The sequence below is a fragment of the Mirounga leonina genome, unplaced genomic scaffold (assembly GCF_011800145.1).
Source record: "Mirounga leonina isolate KUSES-001 unplaced genomic scaffold, KU_Mleo_1.0 Mir_205, whole genome shotgun sequence".
NCBI classification, from domain to species: domain Eukaryota; kingdom Metazoa; phylum Chordata; class Mammalia; order Carnivora; family Phocidae; genus Mirounga; species Mirounga leonina.
The window spans coordinates 3,157,965-3,183,584 of NW_023270515.1; the positions used below are offsets into that span (position 1 = coordinate 3,157,965).

General features: G+C 57.1%; 1 protein-coding gene across 1 annotated transcript; it reads right to left on the reverse strand.

The window, feature by feature from the left end:
• Positions 1 to 451: 451 nt before the first annotated feature.
• On the reverse strand, positions 452 to 25,620 carry RIPK4 (receptor interacting serine/threonine kinase 4). Its single transcript, XM_035028847.1, has 8 exons — positions 25,439 to 25,620; positions 15,170 to 15,461; positions 10,095 to 10,243; positions 8,516 to 8,565; positions 6,124 to 6,282; positions 5,317 to 5,420; positions 3,780 to 4,038; positions 452 to 1,984 (listed from the first exon to the last, which is right to left on the reverse strand). The coding sequence occupies exons 1-8, from the start codon at positions 25,618 to 25,620 to the stop codon at positions 825 to 827; spliced, it is 2,355 nt and encodes a 784-aa protein (XP_034884738.1). The 3' UTR covers positions 452 to 824.

A 25,620-nucleotide genomic window follows, 5' to 3' on the forward strand; every position in this document is an offset into this window, starting at 1 on the left:
CCACCAAGCAAGGTGGCCCATCTAGCTGGTAACACTGATGGCAGTCCGAAACCAAAATGGCGCTCTAGAGCTCAAAGAACACTGGAGGCGACCAGCAATGCGCAAGAGCAAATTGCACCGTCAGGGTACGTGGTGGCCACCCACAAGGACTGCCAAATTTGGACATAAAAGAGCAGGTCGGATGACTGTTGGCTTGCTTTTAAAAACCAACCTTATTACTTTATATTCAGTTCTTCACAGACCAGACAACCCAAGGACGTGAACGTTTTTAACAAGTTTAAAGCAACAGTTAATACCATATTCGTCTATTAAAGATATTCTACAAAACAAGAATTCCACTAAAACTTTCTGAAACAGGCTCTTTTGCCTACCGCTGGGTAGGAAGATAAAAGACACAGCTCCTCCCGCCCCTGCTTCCCCAGACTGCTGCGCTCCAGGCCATCACAGGTGGCTCGGCTCAAGACAGCTCGCACTCACTCCTAGCCACGGCTCGAGCACCCAGGGGCCCACGCGAGGAGCAAGGAGCACAACGAAATGATTCCGACCCATCGTCCGTCTGACGGCGGGCGTGCCGATCGGTGAATGGGTCGACAGCCGAGCGCGTTCTAACCAACTGCCTTCGGAGGGTGACACGCCCGAGCAGACGCCGCATGTGAACCCGGAGTCAGCAGCCACCTGCCTCTCGCTGGCCCGCTCGGTCAATGTTCCGCCAGGCCACAGACAAGGCGAGCGGCACCGGCCGGCACAGCATCCTTCTGTCCCCACAGTGGAACACAGCAATGGGACAGGAAGCCCACGGGGGCCCCAGTCTCGGGCGCAGCAGGCTAGGTCTTGCTTCGCCGGAGGAGTGTGGCAGCGGGGCCGTGGCCGCCCTGGAACTTGAGGCTCTGCAGGTTGACCAGCGCCCCGTGTTTCAGCAGCGTCTCCACCGTCTTGGCATGCCTGCCCTGGGCGGCCAGGTGCAGTGCGCTGAGCCCCTGCTCGTCAGACAGGTTGAGCACGTCAGCGCTGACCAACTCCTCCACGACCTCCGAGTGCCCGCCAGCGGCGGCCAGGTGCAGCGCCGTCTGGCTGCGGGGCCCCCGGGCCAGCACGTCCGCCTTCTCCTCCACCAGCAGCTTGACGGTGGCCAGGTGCCCGTTCCGGGAAGCCAGGTGCAGGGCGGTGCAGCCCTCTGCCGTCACTGCCTCCTTGCTGGCACCCCGGTGGAGGAGCAGCCTAGCAGTGCTCGTGTGGCCCGTCTCCGCAGCGACGTGCAGGGGCGTCTGAGACAGCAGGTTGCACATGTTGACATCGGAGCGCAGGTCGATGAGGATGCGGGCCACGCGGTAGTGCCCTCGCTGGGCGGCCAGGTGCAGCGGCGTCCTCCCGTCCAGCGTCTGCGCGTTCACGCTCACCCCGGGCTGCTTGGCCAGCAGCTTGACGATGGGCAGGTGGCCCTGCCAGGCGGCATAGTGCAGCGGAACCCAGGCGTCCTTCCCCTGCAGACTCACGGCGACGCCTCTGCGCAGCAGGATGCGCACGATGCTCTCCTGGCCATGCTGGCAGGCCACGTGCATGGGCGTGCGGCCCTCGCAGTCCACCTCGTGGATGGAGGCGTTCTTCTCCAACAGCAGCCGAGTGCTGCACTCGTCCCCGTTCTGGGCCGCGAAGTGCAGGGCCGTCCACTGGTCCTCGTCCGTGGCGTTGACGCTGATCTTCCGAGCCAGCAAGAGCTCCACGACACCCCGCACCCTCTTCTCCACGGCCACGTGGAGGGGGGTGGAGCCCTTCCCGTTGGTCAGGTTGGGGTTGGCGTTGTTGAGGAGAAGCCACTTGACGCACTCCTCCTGCCCGGCTTCCACGGCCAGGTGCAGCAGGCTGGCGCCCCCGTCCAGCACCAGGTCGACGTCCTGGGGCTGCAGGATCTTCATCAGTCTGCTGGTGTCGCCGTTCACGACGGCATCCACGAGCTTCTTCTTCTGGACGTCTGTCGTGCCGAGATCTGTGGGGAGAGGGATGCGAGGCTCAGGCCGCGGGCCACTCCCAGGGCCTGGCTGGAGCCCCGACGTGGCCCACACCTCCCCCGCGGCCTCTGGGTCGCCATGTGCCTGAAATCACTCAAGAGCCATCTGTGCCGTGTTATTGGGTTTCAGATGTACCGGGGAGACCTCGGGCAAAGGGAAAGTCATCCTACTGTCCTGTAGGGTCGTCATCAGATCAGGATGAAAACCTCAGCCGTGTGTGCTCAGAAACGGCAGTGATTGCCGACGGTCCTTCATCAAGAAGAGAAACGGGAAAGAGACGCAAAGGCCAGGCGGGCGCCCCCAGTCCCCAGGCCAGGGGCGCCCTTCCCGGGCCACTGGCTGCTCCCCGCCCCGGCCTCCAAATGCAGCCTCTTGTTCTGGAGACATCGTGAAGGTTTCCTAAAACAATCCTCAAAGGACTGAATTCTCCCGTTTCAGAAGGACCGTTATTCATGATGGAAAGGTTAGCCCTACTACAGTGTCTGGGTTCTGATCTGCGTGGAGCAAGAACCCCTCCCTCCGTGAAACTCCCTCCAGGGGACTTGCTTGGGGGTGGGGGGTACAGAATGGAATTCAAGAAAATCCAACCCACCCAGTCCGCCCAGTCTGGGTTCGTGTGTTTACACGGGCTTTGGAGAGGAGCCAGGAACTGATCCTCTGAGAGTATCAGACCCAGAGAGAGTTCTACGACATACTTCTCCCCCAGAGATGGGGAATCTCTTTCCTGTTCAGTCTCATCACCCAGTCAAGCTGTCCAGCTGGGCCCTGCCCAGCGAGCTGTCTTTGTAAGACATTTCCTCAACCCAGAATGCCCTCTTTTGCCCCAAATATTCCACTCTAAAAATCCCACGAGGTTCACACCATGCAGGAAAAGCCCTCCCTTCCAGGAAGAATTCCCTGATCCCCCGGGAAAAACAAACTTCCCCTCCTGCTGGGGTCCACACTCTGTCCACGGCCCTCGGGCACTCGGCCACCCCTATGCCACCACCGCCCTGAGCGTGGACATCCGTATTTGCCTTGTGGGGCTGCAGCACCCTGAGCGCAGGACAGGACCGCATCTTACCCTCCCAGGGTGGGAGCGGGGGGAAGGAGGGAGGGCTGCAAGGGAGCTCCAGCAAGCACCAGCCCTGTGCCCAGGGACCAGCATTTGGGCCAGGGGCAGGAAAACCCCCTTCTGAAGGAAAACCCATCAAAATTAACATAAAAATGTAAGATCACCTGAGAAGAACCCCATCCCAACAGAGGGTAGATGACGGGACCAATATGTTAAAACCTCTAGGGACAACTCACCCATTATAATGCATGGCTAAAATAAATGGGGAGCTCACAAATAAGAAAGTAAAGGGGTTTCAGAAAAAGAGGGTACAGGGCTGGCCTCTACGAGAGAGATCTCAAAAGTGTGGGGTTTGATTCACCTGCTGGAATCACTTGACAGAACCCAGGGTTTTGCAAACCTGAGGTCAGAGGTTGGCACCTGGGGTTGGCACAGGTTAGACCTCCTGCACAGCCGCGGGGGGCATGGCCCGTTCCCCTTACTCTGAAGTGACACCCCACAGAGCCACTCAGCCAGCACGTCTCTCTGGATGTGTGCTCAGTGAGCTAGCTATGCGCTGACGCCCCAGACCAATTAGTTCCCGGATACAGAAATGAAGGACTGGGTCCAGAAGCTGGGTGCCCGGTCCTGTTAGCTGCACACGGACTCCTACACACACTGCCTGCCCCCAGCCCCATCATTAAGCACGTCACTTCCCAGGACATGGGGTCCTCGCTTACCGCCCGTTGAAGGCTCCCGCTCAAATGACAAGGACAGTGACCCTCTGGAGGAGAAGGCAGAGTCGACAGAGGACACCCCCGAGAGCCTCTTGCCACTGCTGGTCGACGGCAGCCTGGATTCAGAGCAGCTGCGGCTGAGCTCCTCCGGGCCGTCGAGGGTCTGAGAGGTGCCGGAGTCCAGCTGGGACAGGAGCTCAGAGAGGCTGTAGTCGCTGTCGAAGGTTGGCGCGGATGCTCGCTTGAGAGGCGTGCACACGGGCTTCTGCAAACCAAGCAGAGGGGGGGTGGATGAGCCTCACCCAGGACACAGGCTGTGCAGGAGGAGGGCGAGGGGGCACTGGGTCCCCGGGCAGCCACACAGGGTGCTCGGCCCCTCGCGACATGCACAGCAGCAGGGAGCCCAGAGTCCACCGGGCACAGACACACTGTGAGCAAAGACGGACTGGAGAGACACGGGAAGCCCGTCGAGCGGGGTGGGACATGACGGCGCTGGGAGCGTGTGAAGCCTGAGCGCTGGGCCGTGTCCACCCCGGCAGGCCAGCATTGGTAAGAAAGGAAGGATACGGGACAGGGGCTGGGGCATGGGGGCAAGTGCAAGGGGCGGGCCCAGCTAACGCGACAACAGGGCCAATCCAATCTGTATGCACCGACAGGGCCTTTTCGAGGATGTCCCTACTGGGCTTCCAGAAAGGCAGATTTCCAGTGAGGGATTAAGCCCGAGGGCGGCTGTGGACTCGCCCCAATTCAAGCCCACTTGTCCCCAGTCCTCCGTGTCCTTGGGAACTGCAGATCTGCTCTGACCTGGTGGCTCGGTGCAGTCACACCCTCGAACTGGGCGCCTTGCTCTTCCTTATCAGTGGCCAGGTCGCCTCCCCCAGGCACCTTTGCTCACACACATGCCCCTTTATGTTCAGACAGCGGGCATGCCTTGAACGCGTACTTATCTCACGGCCTTGCACGGATGGCCTGGGATACATCACCCAGTATCAGATAACACGTCAGGCTTCCCGTTATGAGTCTGCCGCGGCCTCGCCACCCCCGGGGCCTACTGAGCCCTAGCCTTTGGGGTTAGTCATCGTACCTCACGGAACTATGTGGTTCTCCTAGAGCAAACCATTTATGAGCGGCAGTTACAAAGTGGCCAGATGTCCAAGTCAGGGGAGCAGAGATAGCCAGATTAGCAGAGCCCAGACCCCCTCCCACGAGAGCCATCGGTTCCCCTGGCTCAAAGAGCATCCGACCACTGGCCCTCCAAAGTCAAGTGTGGGCCCACACTGTCCATTCTGAACCACAGACCGGAGGTGGAGACGGCATGCAGTTGGGCAGGAAAGGCACCCAGGGTTGCCAGGCCGGCCATGCGACCTGCCCTCCTGCTCCTGCATGTGGGACCCCAGGGCTGGCTCCCGAGCACGAGGCCAACTGGCCTGGGACAGGGCTCCGTGTGCCAGATGACCCGAGGGGCCGGTCCGGGCTGGCAGGGGAGCCTGCAGAAAGGAGAGTGACCCCCGAGAAATGATGTCCAAGAGGTGGCTGTTACCGGGCTCTTGGGCTCCAGGGGCTGCTTCGCGTCCAGATCCTGTGCCGTCTCCTTCACGTCACCATCAGGCTTCTCACACAGGTCCTCGGTTTCACAAGTAATTTCTTTTGGGGGTGACAACAAAACAGGGCACGTCACTCGGACAATGACTTCCACATTCACTACGTAAACATGCGACCTCGGGCGGGGACCGAAGAGGCAGCAGCTGGGGCGCCGCACCCCAGGGGGCTGGCCGGCACCGCGGCTTCCCAGGCCGCTGGCCCAGCGGACGTCACAGGCCACTCCGGGGCCTCCTGTCAGCCACCGCTAGCAGGGTCTGCCCGACTCCAAGGAGGACCCACGGCGTCCTGGTTTCGCCGCCAGCGCATGTGCCCACAGTGGTGGGGTGGCCGGCTCCTGGCAGGTGAGGCCCCTATAGTCTCCCCAGTGTGTTTTCAATGTAATGACTAATCCTAACTTCATCAGAATCGCTTTCCTACCACGAGGATACATCCATTCCAGGGGCACAAGACCCCAAGAGAAACGCAAAGAAAGCCTCAAGGGAGTGGTCCCATCAGTCCCCTAAAGATGCACCGCCGTATCTGAACTCGCAGCAGCAAGCATGGGACACTCTGGGCAGCAGGCTGCGACTGTGCCCCGCGTGCCAGCCGCCCCGCCCCAGCCCCAGGCGCCGGCAGGCCCCGGGCCAGTGGGCAGCCTGTCCGTGCACCTGGGTCTGCTCTCCGTCCCACTCCTGCCCATCTACTCTCTCCCGTGTCACCAGCACAGCAGTCAAGCGGCAGGTCCCAGGGGGCCCCGCGCACTCACCCTGGAAGGTGGGCCTTTCGCGTGGGTCCCCGTGCCAGCACCGCTGCATGAGGCGCAGGAGGGTCCCGCAGGCTCGCGGCCGGGCTCGGCACATGGGCGGCAGCTCTGGGCGGTGGCCCTTGACCACTTTCACCATGATGTGCAGGATGTTCTTCTCATCTGCCAGGGAGAAGCACGCAAGTCAGGGCAGCTCCGCGGGCCTGGAGGCCGTTTCACCTTCCGGAGGAGGGCGGTGTGTCACCAACGCCATCCCCAAACGTCACTCGGGAGACCACTCCACTTCCTTGGCAAAGCACGGAGCACTCTCTAATCCTGGATCTTCCAGGGCATGTCTGTGCTCCCTTTTCCAGGTTTTAGAAACTCCCTACGATATACCAAATGGAACCAGGGTGCTGTATCACAGGACAGATCTTTCTGGGCATCCAACTCAAAGGAAAGCGGGGTTCAAAGAAGAAAACTGATGAGACATGTTCCAAAGTGGCCCGTGCGTGCCAAAGGGAGGCAACACTTATAAATCATGAAGTCATGTGGTCCAGCCTCCAAGTGAACCCAAATCTCCCTGTGATGACGCAGAACTCTTCCCAAACTCTGATTTCTACACCAAGGCGCAGGCCCCAGCGGGGTTGGGGGGCCTGTGCAGGGAGCTGGCCACAGCGATGCTGGCCAGGACGCCGGGCCTCCTCAAAGCGTGCTCAGGTCTGGGGTGCGTAAACGGGGGCCTTTTCCCCTGCAGTTCATAATGTGGGGCCCCACCTGTCCCCCTCTGCGACCTTCATGAGCACGATGGACTCACTACTATCATCATAACCTTGGGCACAGACCAAGGGGCCCAAGGTGACCCTCAGTGAGCCAGACTTTTTTCTCTGCTCAGCCTAAAACCACAATGTCCATCAGGTTGGACCCCGAGCTTCCTGTTCCCAGCGCCCCCCACCCCCCTGCAGTTCCCAGTTCGTCCACAGCACGGGAGCTCTGCCGTGGCAGCAGACCCATGTCAGCAGGTGTGGAAGACTGGCCCCAAGTCCCCACCGCCACCTGCCAGGATCCTCCTCCGCCGCTCCATGCCGCCTTCCCGTTAAATCTTGTTCAACAGCTGTCTCGGGCAGCTACACATTATTTCTCTAACACACGCTTCTAAAGCCTAGCAGGCCCTCTGAGTAAAATGAAAGTGAAGTAAACGCCTGGAAGACTTTCTGCTGCCAAACAGATGGAAAAGGTTCAAGAAACACCGTTTACTCCCGTACCTCGAACTCCCCTACGTCCCAAGCGATAAAACACTCAGGCCTTGGCTCTGGACGTTCATGTCATGCGCCTGGCCTTGGGCATCATGTCTGTCAGACAATCTCAGACCACGGCCTCCACGGAGGCGGAGGAGTCAGGGAGGCAGACAAGAGGCACGCACACGCACACTAGGTAGGACGGGACTCCCAGACCTGGGGCCACACACGGACTCTGCTCTGAATTTTCAGATCTTTCTGGTCAAACTGCAAAACAGCATGAGTGACCCACATATGCCCGTAGAGGAAAACGATGAGGGTAAAAAGTCCTTGGTTTCTATAACACGTCAAGGTATTAGCACTTTGAGGACAGACATCGGAACAGCGGTCGCCTGAAGGGGGACGAGACGTCGCAGCCCTCGAGGGGGGCGCTGGGGACACATCGGTGCCAAACCCACCCAGCCATCCTGGAGACTGGCTGCCCAGCAGGGTGAATGTGCCTCATACCACAAAACCGTACACTTAAAGGCAGATAAGATGGTACATTTTATATGTATTTTATCATTTTAAATTAAAAAAGAAAGACTTGGCTGGAAGTATCCACAGCTGGCAAATCCAGAGAGACAGAAAGCAGCTAGGCAGTCGTCAGGGGCTGGGGAGGGGCTGCTGCATGGGCAGGGGGTTTCCTTCGGGGGGGGTGGGAATGTTCTGGGAGTACGCAGTGGGGGTGACTATACACCAGCAAATGCACTTGATGCCCCCGAATTAGACACTTCAAATGGATAAAAGGGTAAGTTTTATGTCACGTATATTACATCACACACACACACACACACACACACGGAAGAATCACCAGGCACCTAAAAAAAGAAACGCACTGAACAGACCCGTTCAGACAGCAGCCTTTCCTTGTCCGTGAATTATGCTGCAGGACTGCTCGTCTCCGGACAGAGAGGCCTGCCGTGTGGGCCGTGGCTCTGTGAGGACGTGCTGGGCGGGATGGAGCAGCAACTCCACGGCCCCCCCAGGAGGGTCCCGCCGGCTTCACGGCCCAGAGCAAGCCCCCCATCCCTGCAGGAAGGCGACTGCAGGCACAGCTCAGAGACGGGACCACGCACGGCACACCGCACTGTCCCAGGACAGACGGACACACTGCCCCCAAGGACAAGGCCACTCACCTGCAAACGGTTTCTTCTGTGTGAGCACACCCCAGATCACAATGGCAAAGCTGGAAGGAAAATCAGCCAGGTCAGTAGCTGTGAGCCAGAGGCCCACCCACACGGCAGCAGGCTGGAAGGAAACCACTCCGGAGTCTTCAAAAGCAAGGGAGTGGGAGAGGGAGGGAGAGAGGACACCAAGATGTTTTTCACGGGCTTGGTACACAGGCACTCTCCCCGCGGAGCAGGGTGGCAGCTCAGATGCCACCCAACAGACACGACCCTGCCACGCAGCCTCGTGCCAGCTCAAACCGCGCGGGGCGGGGTGGGGGCAAAGGGAAAGGAACGCCGCTCTGTGGCTGGACTGTCGGCTCATGGGCAGAAGGGCCTGTGTCTGCTTAATTGCCCCCAAGTTCCGGCAGGCACAGGGCGCAAGACGCTGACGCCGGCTCTGGGCGGTGCGAGGAGCTTGCTCGCTGAGGTGTCACACAAGGCTGGGCAGAGAACACAAGAGTCGGGCCGGCTGACCTTCCGGGGGCCCTTTCTTGGTTGGTAGAAATTATACATACACTTTCTCTCTCTCTCTCTCTATCTATCTATATAGTGTATAAAATTACTCTGAATATACCCTCCCAAAAAAGCACAGTCTAATACATTTTTTAAAAACAAAACAAAACCAGGAGCCCAAACACCGCACCAGCATGCTGCACTGAGCTGAGAGTGGCTATTGATAGAGATGCCAAGAATTCTCCATGGAAAAGTAACTGAAGGCTGCAAGTTCAAAAGCTGAAACTCTCAACTCCAAAACAAACACAGAACCTTATTCTCCCCAAATTCTACAAGCTGGGACTGCCCCCACCCCCCGCCGCCCGCTACCACTGACAGTGGATGGACAGCTCAGAGCCCACAGCACACGCACAAGGCTGACTGTCCAACCGGCTGCCAGCACTCCGGGCATGGGCGATGTCACAAAGGCGAAGCTTCGTGCTCTGGGGCTCAGGGTCACAGTCACCATGCGTAAGCCAAGAGCCACAATGAGGGGCTTAGGTGCACCCTCCCTCCCTCCCTCTTTTCTCCTCCAACAGGTCTGGGTAAGACCTTTGCAACTGGAAAAAGGACGGCTCCAGTGACGTGGGGATTATTCTCGAGTACCTAAATCCCACGGACGCTAGTTTGTGGACAGCCCCCGGCGAGTCTGCACTCCTCTGTCAAAGGTAAGTGACATCAGGAGCATAAGCTGCTGGGCCAGAGGGGCCCGGCTTAGGCATCCAAATCCATGCACATGGAGACACAGAGCACTGAGTGCGGCGGACGAGCTATAAAAACCCCACTTTATGGAAACCCCGGAGCTTTCACAGTGCAGGAGCCACTGGTCTGGTTCCATAACTGTCTCTAACTGGCACCAACCCGGCCGGCAGGGGACGGCGGTCTCGCACACCTGGGGCAGCCTGGACCTACCAGCTAAAAACCCCGAACCCTTTCATTTGGACTGAACCTTGTATCTCACCACACCGAGCAGCCCCTAGGAAAGCTGGCACTTGGGGCACGAAGAATCAAGGTGCAGAGTCCCGGCTGGGCCGCACGCACACCTGTCACATACCTGTACACATCGTGCTTGGTGTCGAAGAGCCGGCTCTTCTCCCGGATGCGCTCCGGAGGGAGGTAGGCGATGGTGCCGAACAGGCCATCCATGCTGAGGTCATGGGAGTGGGACAGCCCGTTGCACTTGGCCAGCCCAAAATCGGAAATCTGCAACACAGCAATGAGACAGGGCTCAGCAAGCTTTGCTGGGGCCGCGCAGGGGGAGGCACCGAGGGCTGCTGTCTGGGGGCTTTATCAACCCCTCCCCTCTGCAGTGTCGCATGGCCCCGTCCCAGCGAGGCCGTGTAGGTGCGTTCGGGAACCCGCACCGGAGGGCCAGCCTTGTGCTCCTCCGGGGAAGACAGGAAGGCAGAGCCGGCTTCGGAAGAACCGAGTCCCGGCCAGGGGGAGCCTGACGGGCAGGGGAAAGATTACGCTTTAAGGAAGGAATTCACTGGGAGACAGAACTCAAGAAGATTACAATCTTAACGCCTGCCACTGGGGACAGCCCAAATCGGCCTACAGGAGAAAAGCAGTCCTTCGAGTTTTCAGGTTTTCAGATGACATGTGACAAGCAAGGCCCGCTGCTGAGGCCACTGGTTAGGCCACAGCCCCGCTGGGGAGGTGGGCAGGTGGCAGCACGCTCTTTAAAGGGAAATATGCCTTCAGATGCCCCTTAAAGCAAACAAAACACACACCATGCAACCTCGAGGGGGCATGCCTCCACCTGGAATGGCGTGTCATCAACGGACACCTGCTGGCTCCTTCACCCAACACAAGGCATCCACATAAAAGGTGTGACGCACATCTCCTCCTTGTGCGAGGCCCACCCACCTGAAGGAGCCCCGGACCCCAGCTATAGAGGCCCCCCCACACCTCTGTCTCCTCCTCTCCTTTGGGCCAAGGTGTCCGGAAAGCTCAGGAAGCTCACGGGACCCCACAGTGAGGGGGGCGTCACCATCTCCCCACAGCTCCCCCCTCTTGTGTAAATCAGGAAACTTGGACGGCAGCTGAAGCGCTGTGTGTGGGCTTAGGTCACACTCACTGGCACAAAGGGACTCGGGACCCACATGGAAAACTGCCCCTTTAAAGTCTCTTCCAAGGCTTATGAATTATTGTGAAGCCTTCTAATGAACTCCAGGGCCCCTCCTCAAACGCATGGATGGAGGGATAGGGAATGGGGCTGAGTCGGGCCTGACTTCTGGGCTCGCCGTGCCCTCGAGGGGAGCCCACAGCCTGGAGTCAGCACCGCTGAACACAGGGAGAATTTACGCCCGGTCCCCCGGTCCTGCAAGGGCTCCCTGACCACACCTGTGGAGAGTGGATGGGACAGAACGGGGGCAGGACGGGGCCGGGCTCTCCATGTGCAGCCTGGCGGTTCCTGGGCCCCTGGCTGCTCGCTGCCTGCCGTGTGGGTCTTCAAGAAACTCCCCGCCCACCGCCTTGCCTGGCAGATCCACAAAGCAGCTCAGGGCCGAAAGAGCCGGGCATTGTGCCTCTCCAAGTGGACGAGTGCCAATGTTTCAGTTCAAACTCTCAGCCGCTTCAACCTTTTAAATTCGTAAGTGGAGACCGACTGGGTTATAGGGGCCTCACCCCGTGCCCCCCCACCCGCCCCCGGCCGGCTCAAGGCCTTTCGAGTTGTTTGCAGGTACAGCCAGCCACCTCAAAACGTCCTTGGTGTAAGAAAATAAGCATAAATTCCATGTAAAAGCTATGGCATCAAAATGCAAATCAGAAATCCGAATTCTCTGGCGGCTGCTGACCTCCGCGCCCCACCCCCTCCCCACCGGGTGGGGCCCTTTCCCGCCTGTCCTGCCCAGGGCCTGCCTGACTGCCCTGATCCTCGACACCAGGGCCCAGGCCATCCCAGCGTCTATCGTGTATACAGCAAACGCCCCATAATTTGCGAACACATTTTCACATTCAGTGCCCGCCTCAGTACTGCTCAGTGCTCACAGGTGCCCCCAGGACATGGGCCCTTCACCTTCTGGGCCCAGCCGGACGAGACCAAGGAAGGGGCTGGTCAGGGCTGTGCTGGCTTAGAGAGAAAGGCCTGTCGGACCACAGGGGAACAGGACCCTCAGGGTCCCTCTGGATATGGTCTGGTCTGGGCAAACTGGACCTGAAGGAGCCTGAGATTTTAAACTAGACCATTTCAGGGGGCACTTGGCTGGCTGAGTGGGTGCAGCATGTGACTCTTGATCTCGGTCATGAGTTCAAGCCCCACGTTGGATGTGGAGCCTATTTAAAAAAACAAAACAAAACAATAAACTAAACTATTTCGTTTTCAACTTGAAATGGGCTTGCTCCCTTGGTATTTCACTTAGTTAATACTAACATCAAATATTAATTTAATATTAAGTCTCTTTAATGCATTTTGCAAGGTAGGTAGTTGGTTGAGCTCCAATCATCCTTGCTGGGTACAGAAAGGCAGTCTTGAGGGGCCCAAAGGGGAGGGGGGAGGCTGACAACTTATGATCTCATTTCAAGATCCCAGATTCAAGTCTCATCACTCCAGATAATCGCAGACTGCAAACTGCCCCGAAATCCGGGGGCCAATCAATCAATACAGAGCTTCCAGTCAACATGGCAGCTCAAACACTGCCCTCCGCGCCGTATTTCTGAGTCAGGAAATGTGTGATGGAAACATGTCATCTGTCTGTTGGCGGCTGAGCGGTGGTCACAGAAGAGCAGGCCCCCCTCCCTGGGGGCCTTTCTGGGCGCTGGGGAAGCCCCAGGGTCACTGCGCGTCCCACCAGCGGAGACAGGGCCTGGCTTCTGCTCCGCCCGTCGCCCCAGGCTCCTTGGGACCCACTGGCACTGGGTTCTTCCAGAAAACTTCACACGTTTACTAAAACGGCCATCAGCGCCAGGCTGCCAAGCCAGCGTGCACACAGGAGAGGGAGAAAAAAGTGTTCAAACGGAGGAAGCTCAGAGCCAAAGCAGGATGACCTACCAGGAAAGCAAGCCCCCAGCGTGTCACGCAGGGAAGAGCAAGTATCAGGTGTCTACTGCGGACCCAGCACTGGAGGCCTCCCTGGACGAAGGTCAGCATCCCCGGGGAGCAAACAATGACCATCTGGCCACCAACCCCAATGGTACCAAGAGCATTGCCCTCAGCAAGCACGTCCGCAGGCCAGGCACTGAGCTGTCAGCACTTCGTCCCCTCTGACCCTTGCAACACAGACAGTGACCCCACCCACCAGGTGACAGCACTGCACACCTGGTGTGGCCTCCTGGGAGACCCCCACTTCCGCCCTTCAGCACCCCCTCCCCTAATCTAACTTAGCCTCCTGCTTTCCCTCCCGCTAAGAAGCCTACAATTTTCTATGACCTTTCTGCCTGTGCCCCCACCTCCTGCCAGCAGCAAAGCCTGATCCTCTCTGAAGACCCAGCACCCCGGCCCCGTGGCACCCCCACCCTCAGCTGGAGTTCTGCGAATAACCCCTCCCCGCACCCCGCAGGCAGCCTGCGGGGCACCTCGGCCCCATACCTGTTCCACCCTCGTGACACCCCTGTGCCGCACGCTCGGTCTGTGCGTATCTCCCGCACGGCACAGAACCCACTGTCCCCGCAGATGGGTGACCGATGGCCGGGCCACCCTGGCCTCTGGTGTGACCCCCCGCGCCGCAGCTTTAGCAGGAAGCAGGCCACCACCCAGGGCACCTTGTCGGGGGCGGGACCTCTGGCACACCACACGGTCTGCCACTGCTCCTTAGTCCTGTGTGTGTCCAAGCCCGAGCTCAGAAGCTGCACGCTTCCCTGGGTGCCCAGGGGACCGCACACTCCTTGAAACAACCCTGTAATGTCAGCAGGGGCAGAAGGTCCACACGGGAAGCCAGCATGCCAGCCAGAAGGAAACAGGGCTCCAGCAAAGCCTGGGAGCCTCCATGGCACCCATTCACACCAGACCATCTGTTAGCAGGAGAGCATTTCCATCTGCCCGCTGCAATCTGATCTCTGGGCGACATCCATTCAAGGGACAGTTCGCAGTGGAAAGTGGTCTCCCCGTCGGCCTCGGGTTGGCCGGGCCTGCGGCAAAGTTGGGGCCCGGGGAGCTGCCTGCAGGTGCCTGCCACCTGGTCCCACCCCTCCTTCCAGACAGAGTCCGGGGGGCAGGGCCAGACTGAACTCCAGTCCCTCCTGGCCCTCGGGCCAGCAAAGGAGGGGACCCTGAAAGTGCCATGTGACCAGCCAGGAAGAGCTAAGTGTCTGAACAGGTGAGTCCCTTCCCTGACCGGTTCCCACAGGGAAGAGGAAGGGATTCAGGCCACTGCTCTGGGATTCTTCTCATTCACTCTCGGGCCAGGTGCAGGGAAAGCGCGGCGGCAGGTGCATCCCATAGGCCAGCACACGGCCCCGGGCCTCCGGAGCGGGCGTGCATCACCACAGGGAGAAAACCCATGACACGTGTCCCGCCCTGGTGTCCACCACAGGACCCGGGACACAAAGGCACTCCAAAGGAGAGACATATTCAAAGAAATACAAACCTGACAACGTTATTAACTGTGATTCCAGGTGGCTGGTACCTGGTTTTTAGCTCTGTTATCCCTCATGCCTTTCTGTGGTTTATAAACTTATCCAAAAAGAAGAACAAAACCAGACCTCAGAGGCCTCGCATGATGAGGACAGAATGAGCCCCCTTCGGAGCCTCTTTCGTGGAGCCTCCATTTTGGAACACTCGCATCTCCCACCACCACCATCCCTGAGACCACCGAAAGGGATGCAGCCGTCACCACAGAGCCCGGGGTCCCATGGAGACAGTCTACCCACAGCCCACCCACAGTCTGACTCCTAACCGGATTTCAATAGACATCCAGTAAGACCCGAATCTGCAACCCCGTAAGCTCTTTTTTCCAGAGTGCCCAGAATTTAGACTCCTGCTCCAGGATCTAGCAGGTGCATAAGGGTCCATTTCCCAGCTACACATTCTGTGGGGCTTACGGTGACCACGACAAGACTGGGAGTCGCTGGAGTCCTTATGCTGACAGAGGCCTTTGCTTCAAGTGCCTTCCCCCAAGCACCATGCCCTCTCCACCCTGTATCGCCTCGGCCGCCTGGGCCCCGCACACGGTGCCGGGCGAGTCCTACCTTGACGTGGTAGTGGGCGTCCAGCAAGATGTTTGCGGGCTTGAGGTCCAGGTGGAGGAGAGGCGGGGTCATGCAGTGCAGGAAGTTCATGCCCACGGCCGTCTCGTGGATGATGCGGAAGCGCAGATCCCACGGCAGTGGCTCGGAGGCCAGCAGCTTCTCCAGCGAGCCCGTCTCCATGTACTCCATGACCAGGCCCACAGGCTCCTGGCATATGCCGTATACGGGCAGGATGTAGCGGAACTTGGCCATCTCCATCTTCTTGGCTTCTTCCAGAAGCTCCCCGCGCTCCCTGAAAAAGTTGGAAGACGTGAGACGTGCGTGGTCCTCACCCAGCCACTGACACATAGCACCACGGCCCAGAGGCCACCAGCTCCATGGGTGGAGAAAATGACCCACATGCACGTCGCATGATCCCATTCGGGGCCTCCCGAGGTCATCAGTCCTACGGCTATCCAGACGCTTCTGTGCTCTGTGGGTGACTGTGCATGAGGAGGAGGAAATGCTAATTCTCTTTGGAAAGCCCAGGAGCAGCACTGAGCCACTGTGTGCTGGGGTCACCGAGCGAGGCGGCTGATGCTGGCAATCCCTTCTCCTGGGACGAGGGAAGAGAGGCTCCCGTGAGACAAAGCACCGTCCGAAGACCCCTCGTCACCTCCTTTGTGAAGCCAACACTCCACCTGGCCCAGTGTCCCTGAATCCAGCCCTACACTTATGTCAGAGGCATGTCAGCCGGGGAAGCCAACTTTTTCTAAAACTGTTGTACAAGTTGTAGTAAAATACACCTAACAGGGTTTTTATTTTAACCATGCGTAAGTGTACAATTCGAAGGCATCAAGTAAACTCACAGGCCTGTGCCCCATCCCACGCTCTACGCCCACACCTTGTTCATCGGCCCAACAAGAACTCTGGGTCCATTCAGCAGGAGCCCCGTCCTCCCGGCCCCGCTCACCCCAGGCTACCTCCTGCCTGTACGAACTTGTCTACGCATCTCACAGAAGTGCAGTACCCAGTGTCTCGCCTTCTTCCACTCAGCATCTCAGCATGATGTGCTCATGGTTCAGCCGTGTTGTAGCGTGTGTCCAAACCTCATTTCTTCTCGTGGCTGAATACTATTCCGTCGTAGGACCACGTCACACTTTATGTACCCAGTCATCAGACGAATGAAGCTGTATGTCTGGACACGCTGGGGTACAAATACCTGTTCGCGTCCCTGTTTTCAACCCTTTGGGCAGGACGGCTGGGTCATGGGGCAGTTCTATGTCCAACCTTTTCAGAGACCCCCAAGCACTATGCACAGCCTGCCCTTGGTTCTGACGGGAAGACAGTCTCACCCGTTCACGCCACACGGCTGTGCCTGTTTTCCTGCTCGAGATGGAGACCAGCTGCTGTGGCATGGAGTCGATGGGCTGCAGAGCTCCAAACGTTTGCTCCTGAGCCCTCCACAGAGTGTGCCAGCCCCCGGTCTAAGGTCTTGTCTGGTGAGGCCAGGGACTCACAGGTTGGAGTCCCCGTATCCCGGTCTGTGTTAGCGTTATGGGGCAAAAGTCCCAGAGTGCATGCAGGTAAAAGGGCTGAATCACAGGAGGACGGGGCTTGATCATGTGCCATCTAGATCAGTAGTTGTCAAAACGGGACAAGGTCGAACGCACCCAGAAAGCTGGCTGAGATGAAGACGCCCAGGCCCCGCTCCCATTTGGCCACCGGGTGCTGCAGGAGGATCTCAACCCCTCGGCCCACACATCCAACCACTGCGGTCGGGGGTCTCATGTGGGCATCTGCCAAGAAGCTGTACATGGGTGCCTTGGGGAGAGGATCCCTGAGTATTGATCAGTGATGCTCACGTACGGACAGCTTTGCCCCCAGGGACACTGAGCAAAGTCTGGGACATTTTGGGCGTCACAGCTCAGGCCTGCCACTGGTATCCAGTGGGTAGAGGCTGGAGATGCTGCTCGACATCCCACAATGCATAAGAGAGCTCCCAAGGCAAAGAGTTATCCAGCCCTAATGAGAACAATGCCAAGTCTGAGAACCCCCAGTATAGACCAAGCTAAGCGCATCTCGGCCAAATTTAAAATAAACCACTATAGTCTGGAATTTCCTGCGTAAGTACTCCCAGCCTTTATTTTAATTTTACTCTGTTTCTATGGTCAACTAATATTTAATAAGGGAGCCACAAACACCCAATAAGGACAAGATAATCTTCTTGACACAGGGTGCTCAGAAAACTGGAAGAACACATGCAGAATAATGATGTTGTACCCCTATTTCACACCACTCACAAAAATTAACTCAACATGGATCAAAATCCTAAAAATAAGACCTGCCACAATAAAATTAGAAGAAAACATTGGAAGAAGCTCATTAATATCTGTCCTGGCAATGATCTTTTGGACATGATACCAAAACACAAGCAAAAGCAAAAATCAGCAAAATGGGACTACATCCAACTCAAAAGCTTCTGCTTTTGAAACAAGGAACAAAATGGGAGAAAAATTTTGCAAACCACATATATGGATAAGAGGTTAATATCCGAAATAGATAATAAACACAACTTAATTAAAGAAAAAAATCTGATTTAAAAATGGGCAGAAGAGGGGCGCCTGGGTGGCTCAGTTGGTTAAGCAACTGCCTTCGGCTCAGGTCATGATCCTGGAGTCCCGGGATCGAGTCCCGCATCGGGCTCCCTGCTCAGCAAGGAGTCTGCTTCTCCCTCTGACCCTCCCCCCTCTCACGCTCTCTGTCTCCCATTCTCTCTCTCGCAAATAAATAACATCTTAAAAAAATAAAAATGGGCAGAAGAACCAAACAGACATCTGTCCAAAGAGGACATCATAATGACCAACAGGCCCATGAAAAGATACTGAATATCGCTAACCATCAGGGAAATGAAAACCAAAACCACAATGAGCTATCACCTCACACCTGTCAGAACTGCTGGCATCAAGAACGCACGTGAAACAGGTGCTGGTGAGGATGTGGAGGAAAGGGAAATCCTGAAACGCTCTTGGTGGGAATGTAAATGCCTTCAACCACTGTGGAAAACAAACTGAATGTTCGTCAAAACAGTTCAAGTAGAACTGTCACACAATGCAGCGGTTCTGCATCTGGGAGGATCCCCGAAGGCAATGAAAACAGGATTTCCACAAGAGATCTGCACACCCACGTTTATCACAGCATTATTCACAATAGCCAAGATATGGAAACAACCCAAATGCCCATCAACGGATAAATGGATAAAAAAAGGTGTGGTTCACACACAATGGACAATTACTCAGCCATGAGAAAGGAGGATATCCTGGCATTTGCAACAACAGAGATGGACCTTGAGCACCTTATGTTCAGTGAAGTAAGCCAGATGGAGAAAGTACTATGTGATATCACTTATATGTGGAATCTGAAAAAGATTAAAATGGTGGTGACCAGGAGAAAGAGGGTGGGGGGATAAGACTGATGGCGTTTAAGGGTACAAACCTGTCACGAGTGCGAAAATAGCCACATACAGTTGAATAAACATAGTTTATTCCACACAGTAAGTATGTAACATGACAAATATCGTTCCAAGGGCAACCATATTGCATTATATAAAGGTATCAACATTACACAGGATTCACCTTAAATTTACACAATGTCAAATTTATCCAATAAAAAAAAGCTAATCTGTTTTTCCTGGAGAGTAGGTCCCAGGTGCGTGCTGGGGAACATGCTTTCTAATAAACTCCTAAAGGAAAGGTCCAGAACCACACGCAGATGCACCCTACTGCAGTTGGGAACTGAGCAGGTCCAGCATCTGCACACTGCCTTGCATGCCGCAGGCTGGGGTGGCCTCAGGGACTCCCCAAAATGCAGGTTCCAGCACAAGCAGCCCAGAACCCGCCGCAGGGGATCTTCCAGAGCCTGGATGCACCGGCTCCTGCCCACCCTCCCCACACCTGCACCTGCTCTCATGTGCTAGCCTGAGGGAGAGTCCCAACACTGTACCAACCAAATGAGTTCATTTCTGACTGACCTCCTCTCTGAGACTACATGCTGCCAGGCATCCCATACACCTAGAAAACATTTCCCAGGGAGGAGTGCCGGCTGGCAAGGAGGAGCCCCGGGTTACCCTGTTCGTCAAAGACAGTAGCACCCAAGCTCTGCCTGAGAGAGAGAGAGAACGGGGCAGACACAACACAGGGCATGTTTTGGAGAATCAATGAGACTGGACGATTGATGGGTGTGGAGGAGAGAGTTAGCAAGGACGCCCTGGATCTCTGCCGGGAGTCAGTGGGTGGCTTCTCATCTATGCTCGGGGAGCACCCCGGAGAAAGTGGAGAATTTGGTTTCGAACACACTCAAGGAGCAAAGAATCCCAGTGGCCTTAGGAACCAGTGAAACACGTATCAGGAATGAAGATGCCATTACTATAAAACAAAACTGAGTTCAGCATGGCTTGCTTTCTTAGCACTCTGGCTAAATGGCCAATCAGTGGAAAGCCAAATGCCCACAAAAGTGCAATGCTGCGTGGGGAGGGGGGGGGTCCCTGCGCGGGGCTGCAGAGCCGCTCCCTCCCTCCGGTGGAAACTCTGAAGCCACAGGTTCTGGCGCCCGGGGCGGGGGGGGGGGGGGGGGGCAGGTCAGCCGGCCCCACCCACACAGAGGCAGACCCTAACCCCGTGCCCTGGGTCTGCGGGCATCTAAGAGAGGGAGCGGCTGGGTGCCAGCATCATCAAGCGTCGGGAAAACGCCGGTCATTTAAAGACAGAAAAATGATACCCCTGGGCCCATCTCCCCTGTCCTCCTCCTCGGAAGACCTAGTTATCTGCACTAAACCAGGACAACTACCTTCTAACACTCACTACTCCCACTAACTACCACTTCTAACAGCACTCGCGCCCAAGCAGCAAGTGGACGTAATAATCAGCAGCCACTTCTGTTTCCTAGTTGGTTAAGAATCAGTGTTAGAACTTGTCTGTTCCTATTCCTTTTATTTTCTTTTAAAGTGGCTGGCTTGCCGCCCTCCCCTCCAGGTGTGTGTCTATGGGGCACCGCATCCTTGTGGCACGGGCCTGTGTCCTGCCCGCCCTGCCCCCCCACCCCGGGGGATGCACAGAGACCCACCTGCAGCAGGAGAGCGGTGGGAGGCTCCCCTCCTGGCGCACAGGCTTGGGTGTTACCGGCTGGACAGTGACGAGGGAGGGTCATCTTCCCGAGGGAGACACCCAGAGATGAGCCCTCCACCCAAGCCTGACTGATAACCCGTGCGGATTCTGAGAACAAAGTCAATTACATCAAGGTGGAATTTCTCATTTACTGGAAGCTCTGAGCTACTCTGCAAATAAAGTGTTTTCTTCCATTTGCCCAAAGGGTGTAATACCTAAAACCAGGGTGACTTCTGATTGTTGAGCTCATTAGCGACTTAACAGCCAGCTGGCAGCACATCACTCACGCCTGCTTCCCCACCAGCCGAGTTCAGCAGGTGCGCGGCTCCCCCTGATCCCTAGGCCCTTTACCCCCCAACAGAGACCCACCGCACGTACCTTAGTTCAAAAACTCAGAAAGGGCCCCCGGTGCTGGTTTGCTCCCAAATGCCGATCACAGCTTGAGTGTTCTAAGAGCCCCGTGCCCTTTCCGGAAGAATGCCAGGCAGGCTTTGCGCAACTGACCACACATGCAAGGACATTTCATCCAGGAAAACCAGCTAGCCTGGAAAACGGTCTTCGGACGACACCATCAGCATGCCTTCAAGCAGAGAGGACCCTACCCATCACCACACCTCCCTGGGGCAAGGAAGGGGGGTTGCAGGACAAACCTTCTCGTGGAGGTTTGAGGGGACACAGAGAGGAGATGCCTCACACAGGCCTGGAGAGTGGGGTTGAACGGGGCCCCCTAAGCGCTAGCATTGGTTTTGTTCAGAAGGGCTGGTACAAAAATTTTGCAACCCGTTCACTATCTAGTGAGCACCCAGCCCAAATCCAAATGACCCCAACCTCTCAGCTTTTCTTTAATTGCCCCAGGGACCCCGCCCCCCACCTACACCCCAGCAGGAGCCATGGGCTTAGGGAAGCTACCCGCCCCCCCCAGCCCAGGCAGATAACCTGGGCGGCATCTGCAATTCAATGAGCTTGGAATGAGCCCTCTCAGGGAGCCACCAGACAGGACTGAGTGCTCCTCACACAGAAAGAAACCACCAATTGTTTTGTTGTCAACAGCAATTATTTAGTTTAAATATACTTTCCCTCCAAGCTGTGTTTCTGGTTTAGGTAGACAACAGAGAAGAAACTACAGATCCAGAGCTCCCGGAAGCCCCCAGCGCACGGAACTCCAGCCTCCACCTAGGCCATGGCTCGCGGGTCACGGTCTGCACCATCAAATCCCTTTCTTCGCTGTTAGGAGTCAAGCTTGAGGCACCTGAATCCACTGACCTCAGTCTTAGTTAAAGCACCCTGCGAATTGTGATGCGCGAACAGAGTATCTAAAATCAGGCACAATTCGGCAGGACGGGCGTCACATTTCTCTCCTGGGATTGTTTCAAAAGGGGCTCCTTTTCTTCAGCCTTTGGGGAAGGCTTTTTAAATTCTGCTTCCCAGGAGGAATGGACAAAGCACCTCCCCCCCACGCCAGGACCTCCTCTCTTGGTCCCAGATGGAAAATATCTGAGCATTAACAGGACCAAGGCGGGGTTCAATCTGTACAATATTCTTTTTCAATAGCACTTACGTTAATTCAATTTGTTGCTCACTTAGGGCTGGCCGATGGGTATTCTCTCCCTCCCAGCGAGAGCATCGCGGCAGGGGAAAATAGCAGAAATAGCATTAGACAGACCATCTCTTAAAGATACTAAAGATACTTTCTAAGAAGCCACGGGCTAGCCTCACTCTCAGTCAGAAATTCCAAAGACAGGCCGATGGTGAGGGACACCAAGGCTTCCCTCTCTGGAGCATTTGCCGTGGAAAAGGGGAAAGAATGGGATGAAATGGTGGTGGTGAGGGGCAGTACACTGCAGGGGGAGAGAAAGGGTCGGGTGTGGTGAAAGGGGGCCAGGAACAAAGAGCTCCTGAGAGGGGGGACCGGGAACCAGCTTTGGGAAAGACGGCAGGGAAAATGGGTGGTTTAATCATGTGTTAGCTGGTGCCTCTGGGCTAGGCCTTCTCACCTCGCACCCACCCGAGTATGCTCCCAGGGAGCCTCCGAGGGTTCCCACACTGCTATTTTTAAAACCGACAAGAAACGGGCTTGTCAGATTGTCAGCTCTGTAGCTGCAAACCTGGGGTTTGCTCGGGCTCGTCCGGACTAGCTGGTGCCAATGGCGTCGCTGCCGGGGCCACGCGCTCTGTTATTCAGGGCTTTGTCTTAGCCCAAGGGAGGGGCGGAGGCTGGAGGAATGGGGCCTGTGGGGTCACTGTGCTTGCTGCAGTGGTAACATGCCCATCCCTAGACTCCACCCTGGCCCTCATGACCCCCTCACCAGGGTTCGCCAGGGAGGTCACACATCTCCCCAAAGCCACCGGACATGCCCATAGGGAGTGGGAAACACAGATCGATACGGTATCACTTGTGAAATCCCTGAAGATCCCCTTGGAAGCTCCTCTGGCAGGTGCTTCCCTGGCCCCTGCCCCCAGGGATCCTCGAGGGTGCAGTCCCTGACCTCCCCTGCACATACTCACAGGCCCGAGGGTGGCCTGCAGCTCTGAGGGGCCTGGGGCGGGTCCTGGGGATCTGGCCAAAGACGGGGCATAAAGGCTGGGGCCAGGGCCGCAGCGGGGGTGGGGGCTGCTCCCAGAACCCCACGAAAATCCTATTCCCCACTTCAGGGAACATCTTGCAAATAGCGGGGTGGGGACGGGAGGCAGCTCGTCAAAAGAGCACCGTCGGGGTCGACCTGCCAAAATGTGGCAGGACAGGTAGCAAAACCACCATTTGGAGGTCTAGACGGAACTCTGCAGGCCTGCAGTGCAACCAGAGGTGCCGACACATTCCTTCCAGAACCCCGAGCTGAATACGTCAGTCCTTAACCGGGGGGAACTGGCCCCACCAAGAGCAGAGAAATCAGCCACCGCTGCAAATGCAGAACTCCAGCCTGCCCTACCGGGCCGGCAAAGTGCAAGAGGTGAATCTCTTCCTGTTGGGCGATGCTGACCTCGGCCTGGCCGCCCGGGACATGCCACCACCTGCCTGGTTTGGGCAGGGCAGGAAAGGCTTCCAGTTAAAGGACAAAACACTTTTCACCCAGGCTATGCGATATCCTCAGTGATCCGCCTCCGAGTGGAGAAACCCTACCTCCATCTGGGCCACCCAAGAAACAAGGGCCTGGTGGCTGGAAATCACAGAGTCTGTGGATGCAGGCTGATGCGACAGCCCGGGGACGAGCTTGCCTACTTGGCTCTTCCAACACAAGAAGTGGCGTGAAAAACGTTGCTGATGAATAAAGCTCACTTTGACCAGAAGACTCCATCCGACACATGTCCCCAAGAGCCCAAAAAGGCCGCTAGGGTCTTGCCTTTCGGGATCTAACCACTAGCTGGTATTCAAAGCGGTTTGGATTTTGTCAAAATAACCACAGCGCCCCTCCCGGCCAGAGAAGTTCCCAGGATCTGCAGCAGCTGCGGGGGGTGGGGTGGGGGGGTGGTGCACAGCACTTCACCTTTGTTGGTGCTATTTTTTTTTTTTTTAAAGATTTTATTTATTTATTTGAGAGAGAGAGAATGAGAGACAGAGAGCACGAGAGGGAAGCGGGTCAGAGGGAGAAGCAGACTCCCTGCCGAGCAGGGAGCCCGATGCGGGACTCGATCCTGGGACTCCAGGATCATGACCTGAGCCGAAGGCAGTCGCTTAACCAACTGAGCCACCCAGGCGCCCCTCTTGGTGCTATTTTTATGGCACTTGTCACCACTCTACGGAGGTTTCCACAAAACGCTGGGTTTGAGGCTTACAGCAAGGAGCCTCCAAGAGCTGCACTGTGTCATCTCTCAGGCCGGGATGAAAATACGAGGCGGCAAGCACACGGGGCCGATTTTCTACTGCATGCGGCCGCAGCAGAAGCACAGCAATCCTCCCATCCTAGGCCTGGGGACTCAGCCCGCCCCTGAGAAGGGCATCGCCACCATCCCACCGGTTTGGAGGCGCCAACACTCCGTCAGCCAAGGATTAAAAACCAGGTGTTTGAGACAGCAGGGGCCGTGTGCGGTTTAAAGGGAGTTGCTTTCTTTAGTCTGTGTCCGGGACTGACTCTGTAAGGGAGATCTCCACACAGAATTCAACACAACTTCCAGGCAGAATGCAAACTTTCACCAAATGATCATTTAAATGTGCTCAACCGAAGCTTACCTATAAACTCCTAAAACGCAAATGTAAAAGGTGGAATCAAAAAAAAAAGAGCTGCTTCTCGACACCCCCCTCTCCCACTCCCACCCCCCAAATGATGTGTAGATCACAATCCAGCGACTGAGTTTAAGGGGCGGCTTTGCGTCCTTTCCAATCGTCATTAACTTGAGCACCCCTGTTAGGCCGGGACAGGCAGGTTCTGTGTTGGCTTTGGGGCTGGAGCTGGGGGTGGGGGTTGGCGTGCAGGAGGGAGGGCGCTCTAGCTCGACCACAAAGCAGGTCAATGTAAAGACCCCTCCCCAGAGGCTGCGTGTCGAAATAAAGTCAGCTAAAACTAGAGTGTGTGGCGAGGAGGCGCTGGGCGGAACACGACCCGCTGGGGCGCCGGCCGGACCCCAAGGCCAAGCCCGAGCCCCGTAGCGCCGAGGAAGCCTGGCCAAGCCAGACCAATACTTCCGACCGAAGTAATTACCGTCTTACACCAATTTGTGCTCCAACGTGAATTACTAAGTAAGTCGAACGGAGTCTAACTAACTCACAAAGCCCAGCTCCCCACACGGCAATTTTTCTAAGCCGGGCGCAGACCGCAGCGCCCAGGCGGGTCCCCGGCGGGCCGGACGCGCCTCCGAGGCGCGCGCGTCCAAAGCCCAGAAAATCCGAGCCTTCACGCGAGGCCAGGTAACACCACTGGGCGCCTCGCAACGTTTCCACCAAACGCGGCCCCTCGAAGTCCCCCGCAGGAGCCGCAGTCGGGGACCCGGAGCGCTCAGTGAGACCGGTGGGTAGCTCGCCACCCTGGCCTCCGCGTCCCTCGGGCCCGGCAAGCGGCGCGGCCACCGCCGGGCGCTCGGTTGTCCCTCCGCGTGCCCCGGAGACGACCCAGGTGGGGACGAGAACCCCCGGAATCCCAGGCCCCCGGATCCCGGCCGCGTCGCCCGCCCCAGCGCCCCCGCCCGGGCGGCTGACCTGTCGTCGACGTGCAGGCTGGGCGAGCACTTGATGGCGAGCCACGTCTTCCAGTGGACATGGCGCACCTTGTACACCTGCCCGAAGCCGCCCGAGCCGACCTTCTCCCAGCCCGCGAACTCGCCCGCGTCGAAGGTGCGCAGCAGACCCAGGGCCCACGGGCTGCCGCCCTCGCCCTCCAT